Source organism: Cuculus canorus, chromosome 16, assembly GCF_017976375.1.
Source record: "Cuculus canorus isolate bCucCan1 chromosome 16, bCucCan1.pri, whole genome shotgun sequence".
Classification (NCBI taxonomy): Eukaryota; Metazoa; Chordata; class Aves; order Cuculiformes; family Cuculidae; genus Cuculus; species Cuculus canorus.
The window spans coordinates 12,932,471-12,955,281 of NC_071416.1; the positions used below are offsets into that span (position 1 = coordinate 12,932,471).

The 22,811-nt window shown below is 40.5% G+C and overlaps 2 protein-coding genes across 6 annotated transcripts in view; one reads left to right on the plus strand and one right to left on the minus strand.

The window, feature by feature from the left end:
- Positions 1-85: 85 nt before the first annotated feature.
- On the minus strand, positions 86-20,495 carry RAB22A (RAB22A, member RAS oncogene family). The gene is made up of 7 exons (XM_054081569.1): positions 20,137-20,495; positions 18,321-18,400; positions 13,544-13,625; positions 10,157-10,228; positions 9,957-10,063; positions 8,010-8,119; positions 86-6,957 (listed from the first exon to the last, which is right to left on the minus strand). The coding sequence occupies exons 1-7, from the start codon at positions 20,170-20,172 to the stop codon at positions 6,860-6,862; spliced, it is 585 nt and encodes a 194-aa protein (XP_053937544.1). The 5' UTR covers positions 20,173-20,495; the 3' UTR covers positions 86-6,859.
- A 262-nt stretch (positions 20,496-20,757) lies between these two features.
- The window catches only part of LOC104067462 (serine/threonine-protein phosphatase 4 regulatory subunit 1), a 40,890-nt gene continuing 38,836 nt past the window's right edge, over positions 20,758-22,811 (plus strand). For 2 of the 5 annotated variants that reach the window (XR_008452556.1, XR_008452557.1), the window contains exons 1-2: positions 20,758-20,931; positions 21,032-21,076. Coding sequence is in view for 2 of the 5 variants with exons in the window: in XM_009570212.2 (XP_009568507.2) it covers positions 20,925-20,931; positions 21,032-21,076 (52 nt within the window). In the remaining 3 variants the exon portion in view is untranslated. Of the gene's footprint in view, positions 20,932-21,031; positions 21,077-21,650; positions 22,006-22,811 lie in introns of those variants that run through there. The other 3 variants (XM_009570212.2, XM_054081228.1, XM_054081229.1) reach the window with 3 other exon arrangements.

Below are 22,811 nucleotides of genomic sequence, written 5' to 3' on the forward strand. Positions count from 1 at the left end.
GGTTTTCCTCATTAGCATCTACAAACCAACAATACAGACAAACCTGTACACGCTCTCGGGACCAGCCCAAGAGAAGACTAAAAAAAGTCTCAAAACATTCATAAGCTTGGGAACTCATCACTACAATATTTCATCACTAGCAATCTGACTACATTTCATGCAGTGAAGCAATGGTTGTGAATTTGTGCAGTTTACAGTGCTGCAAATGCTCTGTAACTTTGAGCGGCTTAAGTTTGTTTTAATAAGAGATACTGTAATAAGAAGGCACAGACCTTTCAACCTTTGTAACAGGTTAATCCAATCCTACAATGAAAAGGCAGAACGTTCCTAAGAGGGACAAAAATTGCTGATACAAAGGTTAACCTTCACGCTTAATTTTACAGGCAAACATTTATTACACTGCAAGAGCTATATGTATATCAGGTTATTTTTGTGTCCTGAATACACAAATGCAAATGCAAAGTTTCTTCTTTAGAAAAAACCTTCAGAATGAATTTTTTTTGTCATTGCACTGGGGGTGGGGGATACAACAGGGGAGATTGCCTGGAAGTCTTAGGTGTTTTACAGCTACAGAAGTGTGATCCGTTTCTGTGTCTTAAATCAATTCACTGTGTCACAATTGCAATGTTGGATACATAATGTTCGTAAATAGGAAGTACAAAAAGGAAGTTAAAATACAGAATTTAAGTCACGTTACTAGTGCCTTACATCAAACTGCTCCCCGAGGCGAGTGTGCTTTTAGCCTTCATCATCTAGTATAATACAGAAGTGATACTTGCCTCAGCTGCTATGTTTTCATAAGAGTTTCATAAGGCAGTACTAAGGAATTGCCTTTTTGTTTACAAATATTTGCTGCTGTGACAGATACTTCTGGAATCTTTGAGAAGAAAAAAAAAAAAAGATACTCGCCACCTATTCTTGGTTAAGTCCCCTAAGGAAACAAAGAACAAAATTGTCAAGAAAACATAATGGATTTAATAGGAAATACATTCTGTAACATGAGTAGAAGTGAGACAAGGAAGTAGCAGTGAATCTTCCTAGGTGTCAGAGTTACAGCATATCCAAGGGCAACAACTGGATGGAGTATCACACTCACAAAGAGTGGGATACTGGCAAAGAGTGGTCCGTATCCTTCAACATTGGAAAAAGTAGTAGCAGGTGGTTTGTTCAGTAATACACACGTGAAAACATTAACAGGAAAGAAGCAAAGAAAACCCCAGCCTTCTTAAAAGAACAGTACCTTAGCTCCTTGAATAGAATTCACTGTTAGTGTTTAAGAAACAACTTAAGAACCCTAACTTACAGGATGATGCGATGGGGAAAGTAAAATTGTTTCTTCTAAGAAGTCTTTATTCTAGAATGAAGTTTCAGCAAATGCTGTCCCAGATTTTAGGGAAGCAAGTCATCCTACTACCTTGATTTTCCATGTAAAATAAGAAGCACCAAATAACTGTAAGCCACCAGAACTTTTCTGAGTACTTTTAAATTGCAGTTTCTAGCATGTACACTCTGATGACACTATGTTAAAAATTCAGAGTTGGGGGGGGAAGTGGGAGCGAGGAGGAGGAAAAAGCTGACCCTAGAATCATTTGGACATGTCAGAGACTAAGCCCATCAGTACTCTTGTGTTTCAGGATAGTTTTATATCCCTCAAAAGATTTGTTGTCTGTGACACTTTATGGATCAAGTTTGGTAACGCTTGTTTGATTTTTCCAAGTCATGCATTTTTGATCCTAGCTGACCAAGAAGAGGTTTGCTTCCAAGCTTTTGCGATCTCCAAAATATGGGAAGGGATTTTTCAGAAACAAGCATTAGTGTCAGAAGACCTAAGTAATTTTAGGGAAATACGTTTTGGCACATGAATTCTTGTATCAGAAACAAAGATATTATGTGAAGCATATTTCTTTTGGCAAGCTGGAGCCACTGACCCTGAAAAGGACAGCTGACATGACTTTTTTTATTCTAAAACCTATATTTCTATCTTAGTTCAGTAATTCACATCAACATCTTATTTCTATATATCTTCTATCAGCTACCAACGCTAAGGCTGTGATCTATTACTAGGAATGTGATCTGAACATAAAATTTTAACAGCTTTCTTTAGAGAATTTTGTGCAGATTTTTTAGAAGCTTAGTTCCAAGCACACGATTCTCCTGCTTCAAGTAAATGACTCCTGGCATACAAACACTCTCAGGTCACTGTAGAACTTCCTAATAAAAAAAATTAAGTTTGTCCTCCTTTTTTCCATGAACAGAAGAGCCTCTTTATTTTAAAGATTTAAGTGTTTGAGAGAGATAGATGAAGCTTTTAAGTAAATTAATAGGCAGCATAGAAGTTTAAGTCAGTGAATTATTCAGATTCTCATCATGTTTGAAATTATTTTTACTACTTCTGTGTAGCTATTGCTGCTTACAAGCAAGGTTTGCTACAGGGTGACGAGCTACACAGCTCAGCCAGCTTCTGTCCTGTAAATCATCAATTCCCAAGATAGTCTTTGCAGATCGCTGACATAGCACACCACAAATAGACTACACCATCCTGAATGAACACTGAAGTCTGTTTCACAAGAAAGTCATTCAAATATCACCAATAAAGCCTCCTTTTCCAACTAATATTTGATATGTTACACTGGAAATTAACACTAACATTAAGGAATAATTGAGGATTAACATTGTAACAAAAATCTTGAGGCCAGTTTTTAAACCATTCAAGATATTCAGCCTGAATTATTTTTTGATAATTAAAATGAAGCTTTAACCACAAACATAGACTGCTCCCCATCAATCCCACATCTCTCGACCAGTTTAAAGGATTAGACTTCTCAATCAGTATGTAGGCATTGTCTCCTCTTCTCTTACTCTCTTCCTAAGCACATAAATAATCTTTCTGAAGCAGGCTGGTAGCATTAAATTAATGTTAAGTACATCAACACATAGACCCAAGTCTGCATAAAACACCTCTCTACACTATTAACTGTCTGATCCTGTAGCACTTAGAGGAAGGGACTTACTGATGTCAGTAAGGATTCGAAGTGCAATGATTTGTTTTGTTTCAACATGGACCCAGTAATATAAAGGAAATCTTTACCTTCTTGGCAACAGCAAAAGTTGTCAGAATTGTCTTAGAACTTTTCAAATCACCTTTTATACCTTGCAGTAGTTTGACCACCAGATGCTTCTGTCATTAAACATAACCTTCCAGACTTCAACTCTTTAGACATTTAGAATGCCAGCTTCCAGTATATAAAATATACTACAAAACCACCTACAGCGTAGATCAAGAGCCTGGGAAGTCAGCTACGAGACTGCTGTAATTCAGAGGGTTGGATAAAGCCACCAACCTCCAAAACTTGTGGGAGGACATTCAAATTGCTCTAAAGCTTAAGAACTAAACATTTATCAAATCATATTTTTGTACAAATCTATAACTTTCATGGAAAAGAAGCAACAGAAGAAGTTGAAACAGTCATATTTTGTCAGCTAAAAAATGCTCTCGATCACTGATACGACATAATTATTACATCTTTACATATATGATACTTCCAAACTTGCTCTGCAGCAATTAATTCCCTGGGTGAGAATCTGCATGTCTAGTCTCTATGACAAGCTCCATCATTAAACAGAAAGGCAAAGGGGAATAAAACCAGTCCTGAGCTTTTTTAAGAACTTCTTAATGGGAAAAAAAGTTATTAAAAATTTAGCTGGGATGGTTGATATGATGACTCCAAACACTCAGAGGCTACTGCATCTCCAAGCTATGTTAGGACAAAGTATAATCAATTCCAGCAAGCCTAGTATGAGATCAAAGCAGATGGCCTAGCAAATCATTAATACAGAAGAAGACATTTTTCTCAAACAAGAATGAAACAATGAACATGTGCATCTCATCCAGGGAAGATTGCATTCTGGCTTTCAGCTAGAGCCAACTGATCAATAAACAGTTATCTTGGCTCAAAAGAACCTGCATCAACAGTCTGTCATTTGAAATAGCCATGTGTTAAAAAGCAGCCTCACTTCACTGTTTGTAGTTTGGACAATCTGAAGCACTCTCTATTCACATGTTTTCATTAACTGCAGCATTTAAGATCAGAACCGTGAAAAGGATATGAAGTACACTGGCATTCTACTCTGGTAACAAAACAGGAGTCTCAAGACATTAAGACGTGGTGATATTTGAGAAGGGTCAGATTGTTGTTGTTGCTGCTTCTTTAGTGTTTTGAGGTGGACTTTTTTTGTGTTTTTAAAGTCTAATTTTGGTGTATAGCAAATAATTGAGGACAGATGAGAAAGTAGTTCATAAAGAGTTGATAAAATATACGGATCTCTCCTCTCACTGGAGAGAAAGAACTACAATAATCTCAATGCTAGCCTCCCTTTCCATCTTGCCTGAAGTCCAGTATTTTCTTCTCAAGCCAGTAAATCTTGGATAAATACTATTAAATAATTTTTCTTTTCTCACTGAAAAATGGATTTAAATCCCATTTTTACTACGTGCTAACAGGAAATAACAGTAATTTAGGTCTGATATTCCTTTTCTACTCATGCATATGAAAGATACTCCCAATATCTGAGACTTTCCTTCTCCTACTATGATCTTGCCAAGTTCAAAAATTTCCAGACTTATTACTAAGCAACTTTAATAAAAGCAGTATTTTCTGTATCACGGTTAAGATACTAAAGCACCTGATAACTTGGTATAGAAGAGACTTCTGAAGCACTGTGAACACAAAATGTTTTAGAAACCTAGCTGAATTAGACAACCAGAAAATAAGCCAGGAGTAAGAACTGAGATATTTCACAGAAATTCGGGATTTCCATGACTGCCAGTGTGAAAGTTCTACATTTAATTTCTAACCTGCTTTTTACAATTAAAACTATGTCTAAGAACAAGCTTAATCTGTTGTTTCTTTCTTCATTAAAATTCCATCACGAATTTGCAGGTGTACTGAAGTTTTCTGTTCATAATGTGCTTTGAGTGACAGAAAAATGTATCATACATGAGGCTAAACAGCAAACACAGATCTGTCTCTACAGAGGTGCTTTGTTAAGGACCAATGTTTCAAAGGGGCTTCAAACAGCCTGTTTGATGAAGATAAATTTCTTGGGCTCTCTAGAAGCATGTAGCCTGTACAGCTGTGGCTAAGACAGCCTAACTGACAACCGGGGTAAGTAAGGGGCATGATAAAAATGTAGTCACCAAAATTTCATTAACACATACTAACCCATTCAAAATCTCACTGTAAGAGATCACCTGTTCTGCTCTAAATAGCTCTACAAACTAATCTGAAATACGAGAATTCTCATTTCTTACAAACTTTTCCACATTTCCTTCAGAGACAATAGTTGAGATGATGGAAAACCAGATAACGAGCAAAGAATAAGCATCATCAACATGACCTCATTTTGATACTAAAGCTAAACAGCGTATTTCAGTATATACTCAAGTCTATTAAGCTCTTTTTCTTCAAAAGTATAGTTTCTCACTAGTGCTGGTAAGAAACAAAGTAAAAATAAATAAAATAGCACAAATGGGTATGGTCAACCTATAGTTTAATTAAAAGCATACTAAAACCAACACAGTATAAGCTAAACACTGATGTGCTAAAAACCCTCACAGATGAAAAAGCCCAGGAACCAAGAGGTAACGATCTACATTACCACGTCTTAATGTTACTTCCTAGTTGTATTTTTGTGCCCAAAACAGGAAAGACTGGGTGCACCACAGATGAAAAGTTGTTCAACAGGCAGACCTCAAGCTGCACCAACAGCATTCTCTGTTGGTTCTTTCAAATGTGATTGAAAGAGAAAGAATTTCAGTCTGCCTCTGAATGAACTCACAGTGACAATACCTAAAATACAGGGAAAAAAAACCCTGATGGCGATTCCCCAGGAGTTTATCCGTAGGTGTGGAATGGAAGGAGCGTAAAAGATTGTATTATTTTTTACCATTTTTACGTAATTTATAATACTTTAAACACTGGTCTCATAAATATAATATGAACACTTTACACATGCCAAGCAATTAAAAGCTTTCCCCAAAACCTTTAAAGTCTTATCAGAAATATTGGCAGCATCTGTTTACAGCATCTGTTTTTAGTCAGTAACCACTTTAGTCAGAACTACAACTAGGTTTTCTTCAACCAACAACTTAAAATTTAAAAACTTGTAGGAACAAGAAGATGCCTCTAAATGTATCAGTTTGCCTTAAAGTGATTAAAGTCAGCATGAATAAGAGATTGTCTGTTGTTTAAGATACGTTGTGTGTGTCCCCACCCCTGGCGCATATCATCTTTAAATAAAAAGTGCAAGTGGGATTTGGGGACTGGATGGACTGATTTGCCTATTATTTGTCTTCAGTGGCTTATTCTGTAGCCACCTCATATCAACTGTCTCATTGTACTTTGGATTAGCTACAATTACATTTAAAATAAGGCTCACTGAAGAAAAGGAAGAAATGACATCCAACTTCCAGATTCCTCCCAACCCTAAGTCCCACAAAAGTGCTCATTTCCCTTTATACAAAAAAACCTCTCCCAAAATCTTGATTACAAAACTATTAGACATTTCAGTTCTACCATCCATATAGTCACCTCCCTTTCAAGCAAGGCCAAAAAAGTGATGATGGATTCCCTTTGAACGCAAGACATACTACACTTTTTGTAAGTAAACAGGCTGACATTACGATTGCAGTCTTCTCTGCGAGTGTACAGATGTCAGATCAACTGGTCCATTTTTGTGGGACCTCGGGTGTATGAACACCAGCAGATAATGATCTAAGACTTATAATATAAACCCAACGTGAACTATTAACTTCCAAGACCACCTACTGTATAACAAGTCTTATTTTCTAAGGGATCAGTCAACAGCAGCTGCGCTTTGTCACCGAGGGCTGTCTTCTAAGTTTGAAGCCCTTACCACTAGATGGGGGGTTGGTGTCAGTTGATGGAATTCTGCGACCTACAAGGAGGCAGAAAAAAGAAATTTATAGCAAACATTGTACTTGAAACTAATTCTAAGCATTCAGTGTATGTTTCATATCTAAAAACGTGTCTTAAACTAGTTATACATCATTAATGACAACATTCCTGCATAACAGAAGGATAGCAGCTAGCAGTCTATACTACATCTGCAATAGGTATGGGTCCATAAAAGTGTAGAGGCATTTTTAACCTAATTTTGCAGTGTTTACATTTCAGGCTTATCTAGACTTGGAGAGCTAAGCTACAAAAGCAGACAGAAAATATATTTCTTCAGGACCCAATACCATCTTGAGTATCTTAAATGAGAACTGCCATCTTGACCTGTATTTCAACAGCTGATCACCTCCATTAGGCTTAGCACAGAAGTGCTCGTAAAGATAGCTGCTTTAGTCCTCTACTCAGTCTTTAAAATCAACTCTTCTGGATTGAGTATTCTTTTCTGAGGAAGATTTATGATTTTTTTTCCCATAGATTATTCAAGATCAATTTTAGAGAGCAACTATTAAGACAGTAAATCAAGAAGCTAATCTACAGCATGCACTTTTTACATTAACTTCAATATACTCAACTGCTTATAAGGACCCTATTTTCTTTCCTTCAGCCTAGTGTTTCTGCAGTTATTCAAAGCTAAACTGCACTGCACACACACAAAAATGGATCTCTGTTGGTCTTCTTTTCACAAACAGGCTGATCTTGCTCATGCCTTTTCCTTTCCCTTCCATAACCTTGGAAGTACTAATTAAAACATTCAATAACAGATATAGTAAGATGACACTGATTGACATGAGTGCCCTGCTTGCTATTTATCCAGCAGCATCACAGTAGGCTTAAAATCCGTAGCAGGAATAGTTAGAGCTCATTAGATGACCAGAAATTCATACGGCTCATTTTGCAGTTTATATTCATGTCTGTTTGTAACAAATTTAAGTCAGTATACTCTCACCTAAACAGCACAAACTCTAATACAGTAATCAAATTTTTACTTCAACTTCTTTCAGAAGAAAGCACTTTAATTGTTTAAATACTTACTAATTTCTATAAAGAGTTCATTAATGTTTATTGCATTTTTCGCACTTGTTTCTACAAATATTGCATGAATGGAATCTGCATAGTCTTTAGCATCTTTTTCCATGACTTCTCTGGAAAAACAAAGCAAAGAAAAATTGTGAATGCAAAAAACCCCCACACTATTCAAAAATCTTAAGGGACACATTAAGCTTTTAAGTGTCATTATGAGTATTTTGCATTTACCTTTTTGGCATCACAGTGCACCCTCATCCTGAAGCTGATGCTCATTCTTTATGCTGCCTCCCTGCCTTAAGTACAAGCATCACTGAAGCACAATCATAAACTAAACAAGGCCTGAATCCATCTGATAACATTACAGTGGAGTTTGTTTCTTGAGTGCTCTACATGGAGGTCTGCAATCAATTAAGGGTGCTTTACTCTTCACATACTGATCAGTTTTAGATGCACTGAAGAGGTCCTAAAGCATTAGGTCACTAGTCCAGTGGATTTCCTACAGCTGTTTACCAACCCAGGTAGCTCACAAAACTGAAAATATCATTAGTATAGCATTTACTTCACATGAAACACAAAGATGTAGCTATAAAGTGAAACATATTTAGACAGAGCACATAATAACAGAACCAAAAACTGAAAAAGATATTCTGCCTCTAAGCAGGCAAGTTGATAATGACATATATTTCCTCAAACATGAAATAAACAAACCCCAGTAAGTGAAGACAGGACTGGCCTATACATTCTACCACTTTACATCGTTTTTTCCAGAAAATGTAGGCCCCTTTCAGTAACAAGGGACTCAGAATATCAAAAGCACAGACTTTGTATCAGCAACTCAAATATTACTTCTGATTAACAAGGCATCTTGCTCACTAGCCTGAAAAGCAATATTTACATAATTTATGATGCCACCTAAGCACCAAGAAATAAGCGTGAGACTTAACACGGCATGCCTTCTATTTGTCTCCTAAGTAATTTTATGCCATATTTCCTTCAAGAGACATCACTTCTAACAAAAGCTATTACAGATCACTAGAAAACTGCTAGTTACATATATACATTAACAATTTGCAAAACCGTACTAAGAAGCAACTTTGCAGCGGTTCTTTAAAGACATAACCATCTGTCTCCTTTGAGACACCAGCTGTGGTAGCTTTTCCAATGAAATCTGAAAAACAAGAAGTTTGCAGACACATTCTTTCTGAATTTTGGCTTATTTAACTAGGAGTTCAGTAAAAAAGGGCTTCTTTTGTTTTTAGTACATGCCTTCTTGGAAGTCTGGCTGTTCATAAAGCTTCTCAAGAACTCTTCCCACTCTCTGCAACTATTTCAGTCACAACCAATTCCACCCCAATATTTAAGGAGGCAAGAAGGGCACCTGAACAAGCAAGTCAGAAAAACCTACACAATGCTTTCCAACACGCTTGATGTTTTTCCTAACAAAATGAGGTGCTACAGACTGACAGGGGTATTTCTTATAAAGTGAGGTAAACAGCTTGTATTACGCTGCAGTTTCACAGGCAGTTTAGGCTTGTGTAACTTGGCATCACCACTAGAAAAGGTAATCCTGTCTCCCTGTAAACTGCTCATTCTTAACCCTGCTATCCAAACTGTTATGCCAGCAAGCGTTCATGATGTGAGAAAGATAAATACACTTGGATCAGTTTTCCTTTTTTAAATGGTTAGTTTTTATCTGGATCCATTTTACAGCCTGATTTATTGCCCAATCACACATGTACTCACACCAACACAGGGGAGGAAGCGAGCAAGACTGTCCAAGGGCAGGCTAACCAAATCTTCTGACAGTAGAAAGCAGCTTAGACCCCTTGTGAAACTACAGTGCTAGTGCAAGCCAGCTTACATTGCTCTGTACCTCTCACCTGCTCTGAAATCTTAATCTTATAGTGCTGCATATTTTAAGAGAAAAGCTACAAATTGTCAATGGATATTTACCTTACATCATTAAGATCACATTTATTTCCTGCAATAGCTACAACAATGTTTGGTGGTCCATGCTGTCGAAGCTCTTTAACCCAGTTCTTTAATGTTGAGAAAGTCTCCTGATGTGGAAAAAAAAGGGCAAAAAAATAGTCAGAACTGACCCATGACAAAAAACTTAAATTCTAATGTTGGGTCAGGATCAAATTTCTTACCTCTTTTGTGATGTCATATACTATAATGGCTGCTGCTGACCCTCGGTAATACATCGGAGCTAAAGCACGGAACTGAAGGAAAGACACCATGCATTATGAATCTGATCTTCCATTGACTGATTTCATTATTATTAAAGAAAGTGAAAACTAGCTTTAGAGTTCACATTTGTGGAAAATTTTGCTTTACAATTACAGAGTCTGTGCAATAGAGTACATACATTTCCATGAAAGTACTGTTTTACAAAGGCCAAGCTATAAATAGTTTAGCCATCAGCAGCTCACCTACTGCAAAAAGCAGGAAGCCAAACTTGACCTTATTTTGACTAGATTAGAATCTCTCATTTAAAGGACTGTAGCTTATACACAAACCCACAGAATACATGCTCAACTTCAAACATGGAGCAAGGGGAAAAGCACTAAAACTGGAAATCACTTCTTTCTCTTTAAGATACTCATCCTTTTGGACAAAAGCAATTTCAAGAAAACTTGCATATATTACTGCTGATCTGAAATGTTCAGAAGTTGGTGCCAACCTCTGGCCCCATGGATCAGTCATGGTTCTCTTAAATGCTAGAAATGTTGTTTTCGTCACAATCTAACTTATGGCTTTATGGATTTTGCTTAAGTTTTTCTTCAGAATTCAAAAATTCGGAGCATATTTAGAACTAAAAACTGCAAAAGCCAAGAACTACATGACTCATTGCAAACGCAGCTTTAAAGAACATGCTAGATAGTAAAGGCTACAGTAAGTTTATTGTAATTTACAGTTTTAAATCAACAGCAGGCACATTTGGTTAGTAGTGCATTCACAGGGTATAAACCAGGCCTGTCCCTCAGCATGGGGAGCATTACGAATCCAGGACTGAAAAAAGTGATAGAGCACACAATTAAGTTGCATCAAAAATATACATCAAGCATTGTTTAAAAGTGTGATGCTCTGCCAATTTAAAAAGAATCAGACAACCAACCTAGCAACCAAAACTCTCAGTCACACTGCATGTACTGCTCCAATGAAAGCATATGTGATTTAGAGCTTTTGTGCATCTTATTAGTCAGGGCAAAAATAACGAATATAGTTTTTCATAGCGGCTTATTTAGTTCTAATAAAATACTAATCTCCTTTTGCTTAGTACAGTTCTACTGAGAGCAATGTTATAAATCATAAAAATCTTGCTATAAAGCAGAATTCCAGACCATTTACACTTGGCTCTCAAATTCTGTTTTGAAAACAGGATTTTGAAATGGGCAGGCATTCAGTTCATGTTGGGACATAATCCCTCTCTTCCTCCTAAGTACTAAAATGTAAAGGGAAACACAATTTGGTAAACCACCACTTGGACTGGTTGCAACCTGGCTTTTTGATATTTGACTATTTACATTGGGAATAAACCAACTTTCACTTGCTGATTTTGTATTACTCTCATTTCCTGCCTGCTAACACTTAGATACTTTTTTCCACCTAAGAGCAGTCAGCAGACAAAATACATTAACAAAACAGATGTTACCAGGAACACTGAATTTTCCTTTTGCTATTTTTTCAAAGACTTCAGCTTGCCCTTCAGCCTCCACTTTGTGTTTTGACAGAATTATAAAGGAGATATAATGTAATTATCCAGAGAAACTGTTAATTTTAAATTGTTAGGTAAGAATGCAAAAATTCTAATTGCTGTAAGTAATCTCCTATCAACTTTACTCAGTGTAGAAGAAATGAGAGAAGAAATAAGGAGTGTGTGCATAGGGAAATGAGTTGTGTGAGGTGAATTTGTGTGCACTTCCACCTTTGGAGTGAAGTTAGGAGCCACCATCTGAAGCCACTCAGAAGGAGGGCTTGCCCAGTGTAACGTAGAACAATTCACTGCTGGGCCTTTGAAGTAGAAAATAGCACATGCTTCTCAAGAGGCCGGGACTACAGCTTCTGTGCATTATGCATCAGAGCTCAGCAAAGACGTTATGGTTCCAAGAACGGTGTGGACATTTTTGGTATTCCAGATCACCGTGGAAGGGATTCCTTCCATAATTCATTGTCCGCTGTGTTGCACAACCAGAAATCTGTGCTATGAATTTCAAGGCGAGGCAGGTATACAGACCATTTGTGACCAGCAGTAAGTGATAGTGCTGTTCTGTTTTGGATAAAAAAACATCTATGAAGATAGTGGCATTATTTCAAAGTAAATATCCTTGCCTCCATTTCACTGGTTTGCTTGGATGTACTGGGGCCTCATAGCAACTTCTCTCAGGTTTAGAACACAAGCTTCACAGATACCACTGCTCTTGGGTCAAAGCCCAGGTAAGATATCCTTCCTTTTCTGATTTCAATAAAGATATCCTCCAACTTGTATGGAAGAAAATTAAAGAGGTACCACTCAGACAAGGAAAATGCCAGTCGGGCACAGACATGCCTCCTCAAATTGTAGTGTGCTGAATCCAAATTACATTGTTCTCCTATTGCTTGCAATCACAGTTAAAGTGCTAATATGTAATGGATGTTTTCTGCCAAGTTGTGGCAGGCATGTTTATAAAGCTTTCTATTTAAGAGTACCAGCCTCTCTAAATTTATACTCTACCTCTCAGAAGACTCACATTCCAGCATTAACATTTCAGAATGGGCTGGATGTTCACTTAAGACAAACTATTTACAGTAAATGCTGACTGACTACAAGCAATGGAAAGACCTGGGTATTTCTGATAGCATGGATACATTTGGACATATCCCTGGGACACATCCCTGACAACACAAGCTTGGTTTATATGGTACTGCTGGAAGGAAATAAATTGTCATTCAAAATCTAGAGCACTGAAATGCAATATAAATCTACTTGAGTTACTCTCTAGCCATCAAGGCTGAAATAAAGCTAAAAAGCCAGCAAGTCAGCTCCACTAGGATTTCAAAAGGTCAAGCATCTCTGAACAAGGATCACATCACAGAATCACAGAATGGTTTGGGTTGGAAAGGGACCTTAGAGATCATCCAGTTCCACTGGATCAGGCTGCCCAAAGCCTCATCCATCCTGGCCTTGAACACCTCCAGAGATAGGACATCCATGACTTCACTGGACAAGCTGTGCCAGTGCCTCACCACCCTCAAAGTAGAAAATTTCTTCACAATATCTAAACAAAATTTCCCCTTTCAGCTTAAAACCATTAGCCCTTGTTCTATCCCTGCACTCCCTGATAGAGATGACTGAGTCTTTGCAAGATTAACTTTGTACTTGAATCATGATAACAAAGAAAAACAAAAACATATTTACAGCACTTACAGCTTGATAGAAACCTGCACAGAAACAAGATGTGCATAAAACGAGATTGCATTGTGACTTTCAGGGGCAGGGCTGAAAAGCAACACAAACCCTAGCCAGAATTATCACTGAAGATATTGATTCTACTTACCCGCTCCTGTCCGGCTGTATCCCAAATTAGGAATTTATGCAGCTCATTTTGATACTGTACAGTCTTGGTCATAAATGAGGCTCTGGAAGAAAGTTACAGCTTATGCTTCTCAGAATATAAATAGATTCTTAGAACATTAGCACCATGAAATTTTAAAAAGGTTTACATTCCAATAAAAGTGCTTTCCTTTCCTTCACACACATAAAACTGATGAAGATTTTAATACATAAAGGCTGAAATTAATGAGGCAAAGGGCCTCAGAGAATAACATTTCAGTGGATGACATTCAGCTAACAAAACAGAAGACGCCAAATGCAGATAAGCTTTTATTGTTCATAAGCTTTTAATAAAAATAAAGGATGTATGTTCAAAGAAAAAAATCAGGAAGGTCAGTCTTTTTAACAATGTTCTTCCTAATAAATGGAGGAATTATCACAGCAAATCACTCAAGTCCATAGTGGAAACTTCTGGAGGGAAAGACATCAAATTCCTCCCCTTTGTATCAGCTTTTTCTATCTGTGTACTAACATTCAGGTAAACACTGGTAAGTCCATACTCAAGAATAAAATATGGGAGATTCGTATCACTATTGGTAGGTGTTAAGAGGACAGAGAAATCAATAACAAGTAACTTGCTTATTGTCTACACTCTGTACAGCTCCCAAATCCATTACACAGTTCAGTCTGCAGCGGCTCTTGCACTTCCAGAAGACAAATGAAACAAAACAAAACAACATCTCTTCCTGTGCTCCAGCTGCTCCCACCCCTCCAAATCCTGAATCCTTTAGAGGAAGATACTGCAAAATATAATAAGTATTTTTGAGATTTACTTGTTCTGCTTTACATGAATCAGTTTATTTCCCACAAGAACAGGAATTCAGAGATCTAATCTTTTACAAGAGGGAGTTCTTTGCTACATCTATTACCTGTAGGTACAGTTTTTACCAGAAAAGCCACATACTGAATTGAAATCCTTGTAGAAAGGAACTATAGATGCCATAACTACTTTAAACATATGAGATCCTACATTATGATCTCAAACACCTTTTGTATGCTTAACTCCTGTCACTTGAACATACTGCAGACTTCCGAACTTGTTCTACTGTCAGTTTTGGACAGGATGCAGGATAGGATCCTGGAGGTGGCCTGCACTGCCACTGGTCACAGTACACTAAGCTTGCAGTAGATTCCAAGTCAGAGAACAAAATTCAGTATTTTCAACAGCATTAAATACCAGAGTCCAAGCCTCTGAACGTCAGTTTTTCTCAGATCATAAGTACCACCAGAGCATAGATTTTAATGATGTCCATGACACTTCTGTAGCTAATACAACTGGTGTCTTTGCACGCTTTCCTGTGCAAAAGATAAAACAGCTATCTACACTTAAAATAAAGAAACAGAGCAATTACACAACATTTTCCACTGGTAAAAGATAAGCTTCTCTCCATTCCTTAAGCTCAGATGGTTTGCCAAATAATACATTCATCTCCAAAGTTGATTACTCTTTTAAGAAGCCAAACACAAGATTGCAGCATCCTTAAACAGAAAGAGTCTAACTGCAATGCATTTCAAAACAGTAAACCAGACGATGTATTTTAGCAAAAAGTAACAGAAAAAAAAAAAAAAAAAAGCAATAGGAGTATCAGTTTTATAGCACAACAAAAACTTCCAATTTTTTGAGCCTTCTGCAAACTAACATAAATTTTGAATTCTCTGGCCACTATGGAAACAACTCCCTAAACCATAGATTCTCACTGAAAATTTACCTTACTTGGTTCTACAAACAAAAACATTCCCCTACAGCCAATTTCAATGGAACAGCTGTGTTGCTCTAATTCACTTCAAGAGTAAACATACCAGACAGCAGCTGACAATAGAGGTTAAATGCTACTTGAAATTCTTTGACAAGTGGAAGCTTTCATTGTGACAGATGTCAATAAAAAAATAAAAACAAACCTGAAAGGGAACAAACAACAAAGTCAAACCACTTTTGGGTCAACAAAACAAGGAGAGCTATCCTTGAGGACTCTAGTAAGAAAACAGGCAATTATCCCTATGAAGTTTCCTAGCTGCTTCTCCCAGCCAAGTAACTGCTAGAACTACATCAACAAGATGCACCTGAATGTAGTTTTATATTCATTGATAGTTTCTTTTTGATGCTATAAGGAAAGCCTAGATATTCCGTGGTACCTAGAGACGTATGTTGGGCAGGCAAAGCAGAACGTATCCCCGTCATCATAAGGACAGGAGTTGCAGAGTTCTGACAGGGTTTCTACAGCTGCCCCTATTTGAACCTGAATGAGGAACACGGATGACAAAGTGCAATTGCTCAGATAATCCTACGAGGAATAGAAACAGGACAGGAAACACAAGATTGTATCTCATGAACTCAAGAACCCAGGTGTATAAATGTTCTCAGCTTTAGTTCTGTAAGATGCACAAAATTCCTCTCTAATCCTTACTTCATTCTTTCTACCTCCTAGTCTCAACAGAAAAATAAAAACAAGGTCTAGAAAAAGTTTCAAAATTAATTTGCTTAAAATTTGGGGACACTATCTTACTGGAGCTTCACACAACCTCTGCACTTGGGCAAGTTCTGATCTATTTACACCACTACTGCAAATGACCGAGTCCTCAGACCAATGAATGATTTTGTTAAGACTGATGAAAGATAGAGATTTTTAGTCTGTTACTTCAAGAAAGTATACTAATCACAGTACTGTCATTAAATTCATGAAGACAAATTCTGTCCTACACATAAGCCTCAGTACCACCATGTCTAACATCTTTTAACAACACCTTAAGTGATGACACTGTATCTGTTACAGACATTCCCCCAGGGAAGACACACACGTGTGATCTCTTTGGGTTCCTGCCTTCAAATAGACCAGTGCTACATTGGAGGGGGGACAAAAAGAAAAAGAAAAATCAACTCACACACCACAAAGTCAGAAAACTATCAGATTAAAATAAACTGATTTAGGAGGGAAGACAAGATTTTATGAAATTCATTCCAGTATTAGCCCTTCCACAGGACAGAAGAGAAAAAGAAAAAAAAACACACCACAAAACCCAGATTATACAAAATACTACTTCATCAGGACAGAAACATCACAGATCACTATCTTTGCTCTGCAGCTTTTGATAGCCTTGCAGAGCCTACAGCCAGCAACTGCAGTACTTCAGAATTTAGAATCTGAAAGCAGAGTTCACGTGTGACTGGAGACAGAATGCAAGTTTCATACTGGGTTACTGGAATGTTTAATTTGTCTAGTCCAAATGAGTTGTGGCATGTTATAAAACAAAGTATCTCGACGGAACAAATACACTCCTCTCATGTTTGCAAAACCTAAGTCTGTGCTACCATACCTCCTCATCTACTAGTTAACAGACTCTAACCTCTCCCCCTCCCCGAAGTGCATGCATAGGCACAATGGCTCTTGTCATTGTGTTCATGAACACTTTGGGCCGCTGTGGATACTAGCCATATCAGACAACTATTTATCATTATTATTTATGTTTTTAAAAGTATCTGGATGAATAGTAATGAAGATGGATAACCAATAACTGGATCGTTCAATAGCGTCTACCTGAGGAAGGATTTTTGCTTGCAGTCGATATCACTATGGGTGAAAGATCTGAACTTTCTATACAACTCGGATGTAAGAGTTTCAGACAGTCTGCTCCCCTACTTAAGCCAAGAGCACTATGACCACTATCCACACATCAGTTTCGTGATCCTCCAAAAAAGAACCTCTAACATAGCTAATTTAACAGTAACTAAGAAAGTCCAACCCTTGCTAAGTAGTTTTCGCAGATCTTCAATCTCTCAAAGGCTACATTTGTTAACAGAGAAATTTAAACAAAAGCGTACTTCCTACAGAATATCTTGCAATTTGATATCAGTATTTACACTCAAAAAAAGCAGTGGGACATGGAGGGGGTAGAGAGAGCTATCGCATGGAAAGCACATTTTTTCAAAAGGACAGGATGAGACACAGCTAATTTTTATCAGCAGGATCTTTTCTGGTCAAAGCTGTAGCAGAGACAGTGTGACACCTGAGACAGGAAGTTGCACTGACAACCCCCCACACTTCTGAGCATCAAGTAAAGCCTCGTCCTCCTGTCAATAAAGAACTGCTTCTGAGCAAAACAGCCCACAAGAAATTGCAGCAAAAGAAATCAAAAGATCCAGTAACTCCAAGAATTCCTGATGCTCGCTCTTCCTTCTATGTGTTTTAAGATCTGAACTCTGTAACATTGCTACTGAGGCTCAACTTTCTAATATTCCAACCTGTGAGATCAACTGCATGAACAATTTCAGAAGTTAGTTGTATTGCACATGGCTGTGTAACACTAGAACTAATTAATGAAGAGAACTACAACCTGAATTCACGTGTTATGTACCTTCAAAAACATAGACCTCTTATTATACTTGACTCTTACAGAGTAATGCATAAGAAAAAAAAGTTGTTCCTTCAACAGAAGCATCTACGCTGTAATTTATTCATAACCCAGGACTCTAGCAGAATTTTGTTATCTCAGCTTAAGAACACAAAACGGGCCGAGATCTTACAATGGAAGCTGCAGGAGTGCCGAACACATTCCTACATTTTCTAAGGTTCATGAGCTAATTAATGCTGCAGTCACATTATTACCACATTTAGCTGCCACGCATGGAAAATCCTCAAGGGATCCATTCAGGAGGTACAGATTTATATCCATACAATTTGGTTTTATTCTTAAATAAATCACATTTACTTTATTTAGTTTCTTACCCTATTGTTGGGTTGATGTTGGGATCAAAGCTATCTTCTACAAATCTCCACACGATACTTGATTTGCCCACACCAGTGTCCTAAAAAAAACCCAGAAATGGTTGAAAGATGTTAGTTACTATAAACAAATGATTCTTTGTCCTCAAATCTTGCAATACACTGTGCACGAATAAAATGTTCCTGCAGAGAATCTCAGAGAAATTAGATTTTTAAATACTTCAGGTATTATAATCAGTTAGTAGAAAATAAAAAGTCTTTGAGATAGGTTACAATTTTCTAAACAAAATTGTCAAATGCTTTTATGAAGGACCGTAAAAATCTGCATTCATGTTTGCTATCAGTTACTCAAACTTTTTTCTTGTCAAAGCTATGAACAAATTGCATTTGAACTGGAGTAGGGAAAGATGTCTACTGCTTTTAGTAAAGTAGACAGCAATTGAGTATACTACTCCATCACTGGAAGACAATGGAGCACGTTGAATTATACAAGTGTGACACATGCATTTCAACCTCTGACTAATGCGTCCCACCCTGCTTAATGAAAGACTTGAAACTTCTTCTGTGACACACCTGAAACATGTTTCTAATGCAACTTTACAAAGCTATAAATGGTAAAAGAGGAAACATGACAGTAAAATTCGGGGTCGTGTGCATTTGCACTACTGTCTCCACAGTTAAAAGATATAAACGAGGCATATTTAGGAGTGAAATAACTTTAACTATCAACAGTAAAAACGTCCTCCACAGCAGCTGAACATTCTAAACAGTCATTTAATTAAGCCAGGTGAAGACATGTTTTGCTTTACATCTCAAGAGTCATTAAAATTATAAAGAAAAAAAAATTCTAAGGAATCACAGCATTGAAAATGAAGCTTTATGCTATTCATGCATTTTCCTGAATCATATGAATATTGTTGTAAATGTGGGTACAGTACGTATACTTGTGTTTAGCACTTCAAGCTGGATTCCTCTTAAAGAAAAATGTATTATCTCAGTTCTGTATTTTATGTTTGGAGTCTCAATACACAGAGCAAATATTAAAAACAGAAACACAGTTCCTGGCTCTGGGAGTTCAAGGACCAGTTTTCCTGGGTGCTAAGTTTCCTGTTCTTAGACCACAAGGTTTCTCAGGTTGGGTGAACACAAAGAGTACCTAGCAGTTACCCCAAATACCTCCATAACACGAAGAGCACAGAAACACATAAACTCTCCTCTGAAGGACAGCGTGGGCATTCAGCGTTCAGGCTGCTCTGCCTGTCATCCACTGCACAGCACAGGAAGCAGACGGAGACAACTCCACCTGTTCCACCTGAGGTCCTCCAGCGAAGCCCTCAGACCAATCCACGCCAACACACAGCTTTATAACCTTGATTTTTTGACATGCCTGCTCTGCGGTCTGCTCGGTGTCTCCTGCCCGCACCTCCAACACTTGGGGCACTTCCAGAGCCCACATGTGTTGTTGAAATAAAGCTCAGGTCCCTCCTCCTTTCCCACAAGTTGCTTTAGGGTACTTTTATTTATTTATTTTGCGAACTCCAAACCCGAACAGCCTACGCCAGAGAAGGCAACACCCACTAGATTTTTTTTTTTCGTTTTTTTTTCGTTTTTAAAGGGAAAAAGGGGCGAGATCTGCCTCGGGAAGCCGCCCCCCGTAGGGAGGGAAGATCCCTCAGCCTCGCTCTGCTGCAGCCGGCAGCCCCGACGGGGAGAGGCCCCCGCTACCCCCGGGGCCAGGGCCTAAGCGCTCGGAGCCCCGCGCGGGCCTCGGAGCGTCCCTCCACCACCCTCCGCCGCGCCTCGGCCGCACAACACTCACCCCCAACAGGCAAACTTTCAGCTCCCTCAGCGCCATCGCCGGGCAAGGCTGCGGCTTTTAACGAGCGCCTGAGACGCAGCGCGGAAGGCTCATAGCCCGCGCCGGGGAGCGCACAGCGCCGGGGCCTGCGGGGCACCCGCCCCGCCGTTACCAGCCGGCCTCGCCCCCAGCGCGCCGCGGACGCGCCGCCATCTTGGGCGGAGTCACGTGACCGCCCCCCCACTCTCCCCCTCACTGCCGGCTCCGTCCCCCGCGCCGCTGTTCCTGGCTGCAGCCTCGCTGCCCGCGGTTGCCAGCTACAATCTTGCACGCCTCACGGTTACTGGACGGCTTCCCGCCCCGTAGTGACCAGCTACAAGCCTCGCACCCCCCGCGGTTACCAGCTAGCGCCGCAGTTACCACCCCCACCTCGCCCCCTGAACTCAACGTGCCGCCATCTTGGGCGGAGCCACGTGACCGCCCCCCTCTCCCGCCCCGTATCCCTGCGCCTCAGTTACTCCCACAGCCTCGCGCCCCGCGCGTGCCGCGGTTGCCACCACAGACTCGCGCGCGCGCCCTCCCGCCCCGCCCGCGGTCACCAGGTGGCCGCACCCCTCACGCCGCCATCTTGGGCGGGGTCACATGACCGCCCCCCCACCGCCCGCCGGTGCTTCCTCCGGCTGAGCGGGGGACTTGTCCCCACCCCCCCCGGCCGCCGCTTCGCGTTAAAACGGCGGCGTCCGGGCTGAGCCGCGCGTAGGAAGCAGCGGCGGCTCCTTCCTGGGCGCTCCCTCCGCCTTTATTCCAAGATGGCCGGTGAGTGGGGCGGGCGGGGGGCGCCTCCTCCTCCTTCTTCACCCCCCGCGGCTGCTCCGAAACCAACGCCCCGGTGTCTCTCTTCTGTTTTTGTTTATAGGGATCCCTTTGTATTTTGTGGATTTGCAGGATGACTTAGATGATTGTGAGTAACTGTTTTTTGTTTTTCCGCTCCCTGCCCGGGCCCTCCGCGCTCGCTGTCCCCGGGCCCTTTGCCGCCCCTTCTCTCTCTGCGCTGCTGCCCCGCTTGGGGCGAAGGGAGGAGTTTAAGGCGGCCTGTGGGGCGTTTGGGCTCAGCAGTTCAGAGCGTATTTGTGAGCCTCACGGGCCCCTTGAGGCTGGGGACCGAGCCCGGCGCCGTGGCAGCTGCACCGAGAGCAGCGGGGCGACGGGGGGGCTCTACCCCTCTGCTCTTGTCAGACCCCGCTTGGAGCCCTGTGTCTGTTTCTGGAATCCCCAACGTAGGAAGGATGTGGAACTGTTGGAGTGGGTCCAGAGGAGGCCACGGAGATGATGCGAGGGCTGGAGCACCTTCTGTACAAGGATAGGCTGAGAGAGTTTGGGCTGTTCAGCCTCGAGAAGAGAAGGCTCTGGGGGGACCTTAGAGCAGCTTCCAGTACTGAAAGGAGCGGTAGGAAAGATGAGGAGGTGGTTTTACGAGGGTATGGAGTGATAGGATGAGGGGGAATGGTTTTAAACTGTGAGGGGGAAGATTTAGATTAAGTATTAGGAAAAAATTATTCAAGATGAGGGTTGTGAAGCACTGGCGGAGGTTGCCCTGAGAAGTCGTGGCTGCCCCGTCCCTGGAGGTGTTCAAGGCCGGGTTGGATGGTGGTTTGAGTAGCCTGGTCCGGTGGGAGTACCTCCTGCCCATGGCAGGGGATTGGAACTGAGTGATCTTTAAGGTCCCTTCCAAGCCAAACCATTCCATGATTCTAAGGAGGGTCCTGGGCTGGCTTTAGCAGCGGGGCTGGAGAATGCCGGAGCGGTGGATGGGAGACCCTCCACTCGCTGTCTCCGTGGCCGCTGAAGCGCTGGTTGCTGTGTAAACAGCATCTCAAACGGCACCCCGAGGTGAGCTCTTAGGAGAGGAAGGCGGCTGGCGCGGGGTCAGCCCGCTGCCGGGGCCGGTGGACACAAACTGGAGGAGCCCCGGGGTTGTTGAGGCAGCGAGACCGGTGCTGCGGCCACCGTCGGTTCGCTGTTCCTGCATCCCGGAATGAATGAACCGGTGCCGTGTCCTGTGGGTGGCTCGCAGGTGGGGTGAGATTGGGGGAGGTACCGGAGCGAGCAGCCCGGAGATGAAGGGCTGTCAACCGGCTTGGCTGGTGCGAATATCTTTGATGGTGAGGTGAACTTGTGTTGCTGTAGGAAGCAGCTTTGTATGCAGGGTGGTTTCAGTGACGCTGGATGCTGGGTTGACCTGTCTATTAAAAAAATGAAAACCGGGACTTGAATTTGTCTCTGCTGAGAAGACTCTATTTGTTTACCACAAGACCGTTACTGTTTACTACTACTTGGAAATGTGTAACAGAGGGATTCCCTCTCAATTGGCATGAATGAGCTAATAGAGGGAGAAGGTGGTCTTTGGGAACGTCAGGGGAAATGTTAGAACACAAGTGAGATCTAATACATTGGGAAGATGTGGAGGGACACAGCCTTAGTGAGAAGCAGGTCCTTCTGTGAGATTTTGGTAGTTGCTGCTCCTAAGTTGTGTTGCTTTCAGTTTTTGGAGGTCCCACATTTTACTAGTATGTAGCAGAAAAAAATGTGTTGCTTGTGTTTTGAATAAGTTTTAGAAAGAAAAGTTTGTGATCTTTTGTGACAAAAGTGAGGTATAAATGATGAGAATGTGCATGGATGAGTACTTGGAATAGTTG

Coding starts and splice junctions, on each gene's coding strand:
- RAB22A (XM_054081569.1), bottom strand. CDS start 20,172: ATGGCGCTGAGGGAGCTGAAAGTTTGCCTGTTGGGG. Junction 13,626..18,320: donor AACATCAACCCAACAATAGG/GTAAGAAACTAA, acceptor ACTTTCTTCCAG/AGCCTCATTTATGACCAAGA. Junction 6,958..8,009: donor TGAACTCTTTATAGAAATTA/GTAAGTATTTAA, acceptor GCCTCCTTGTAG/GTCGCAGAATTCCATCAACT.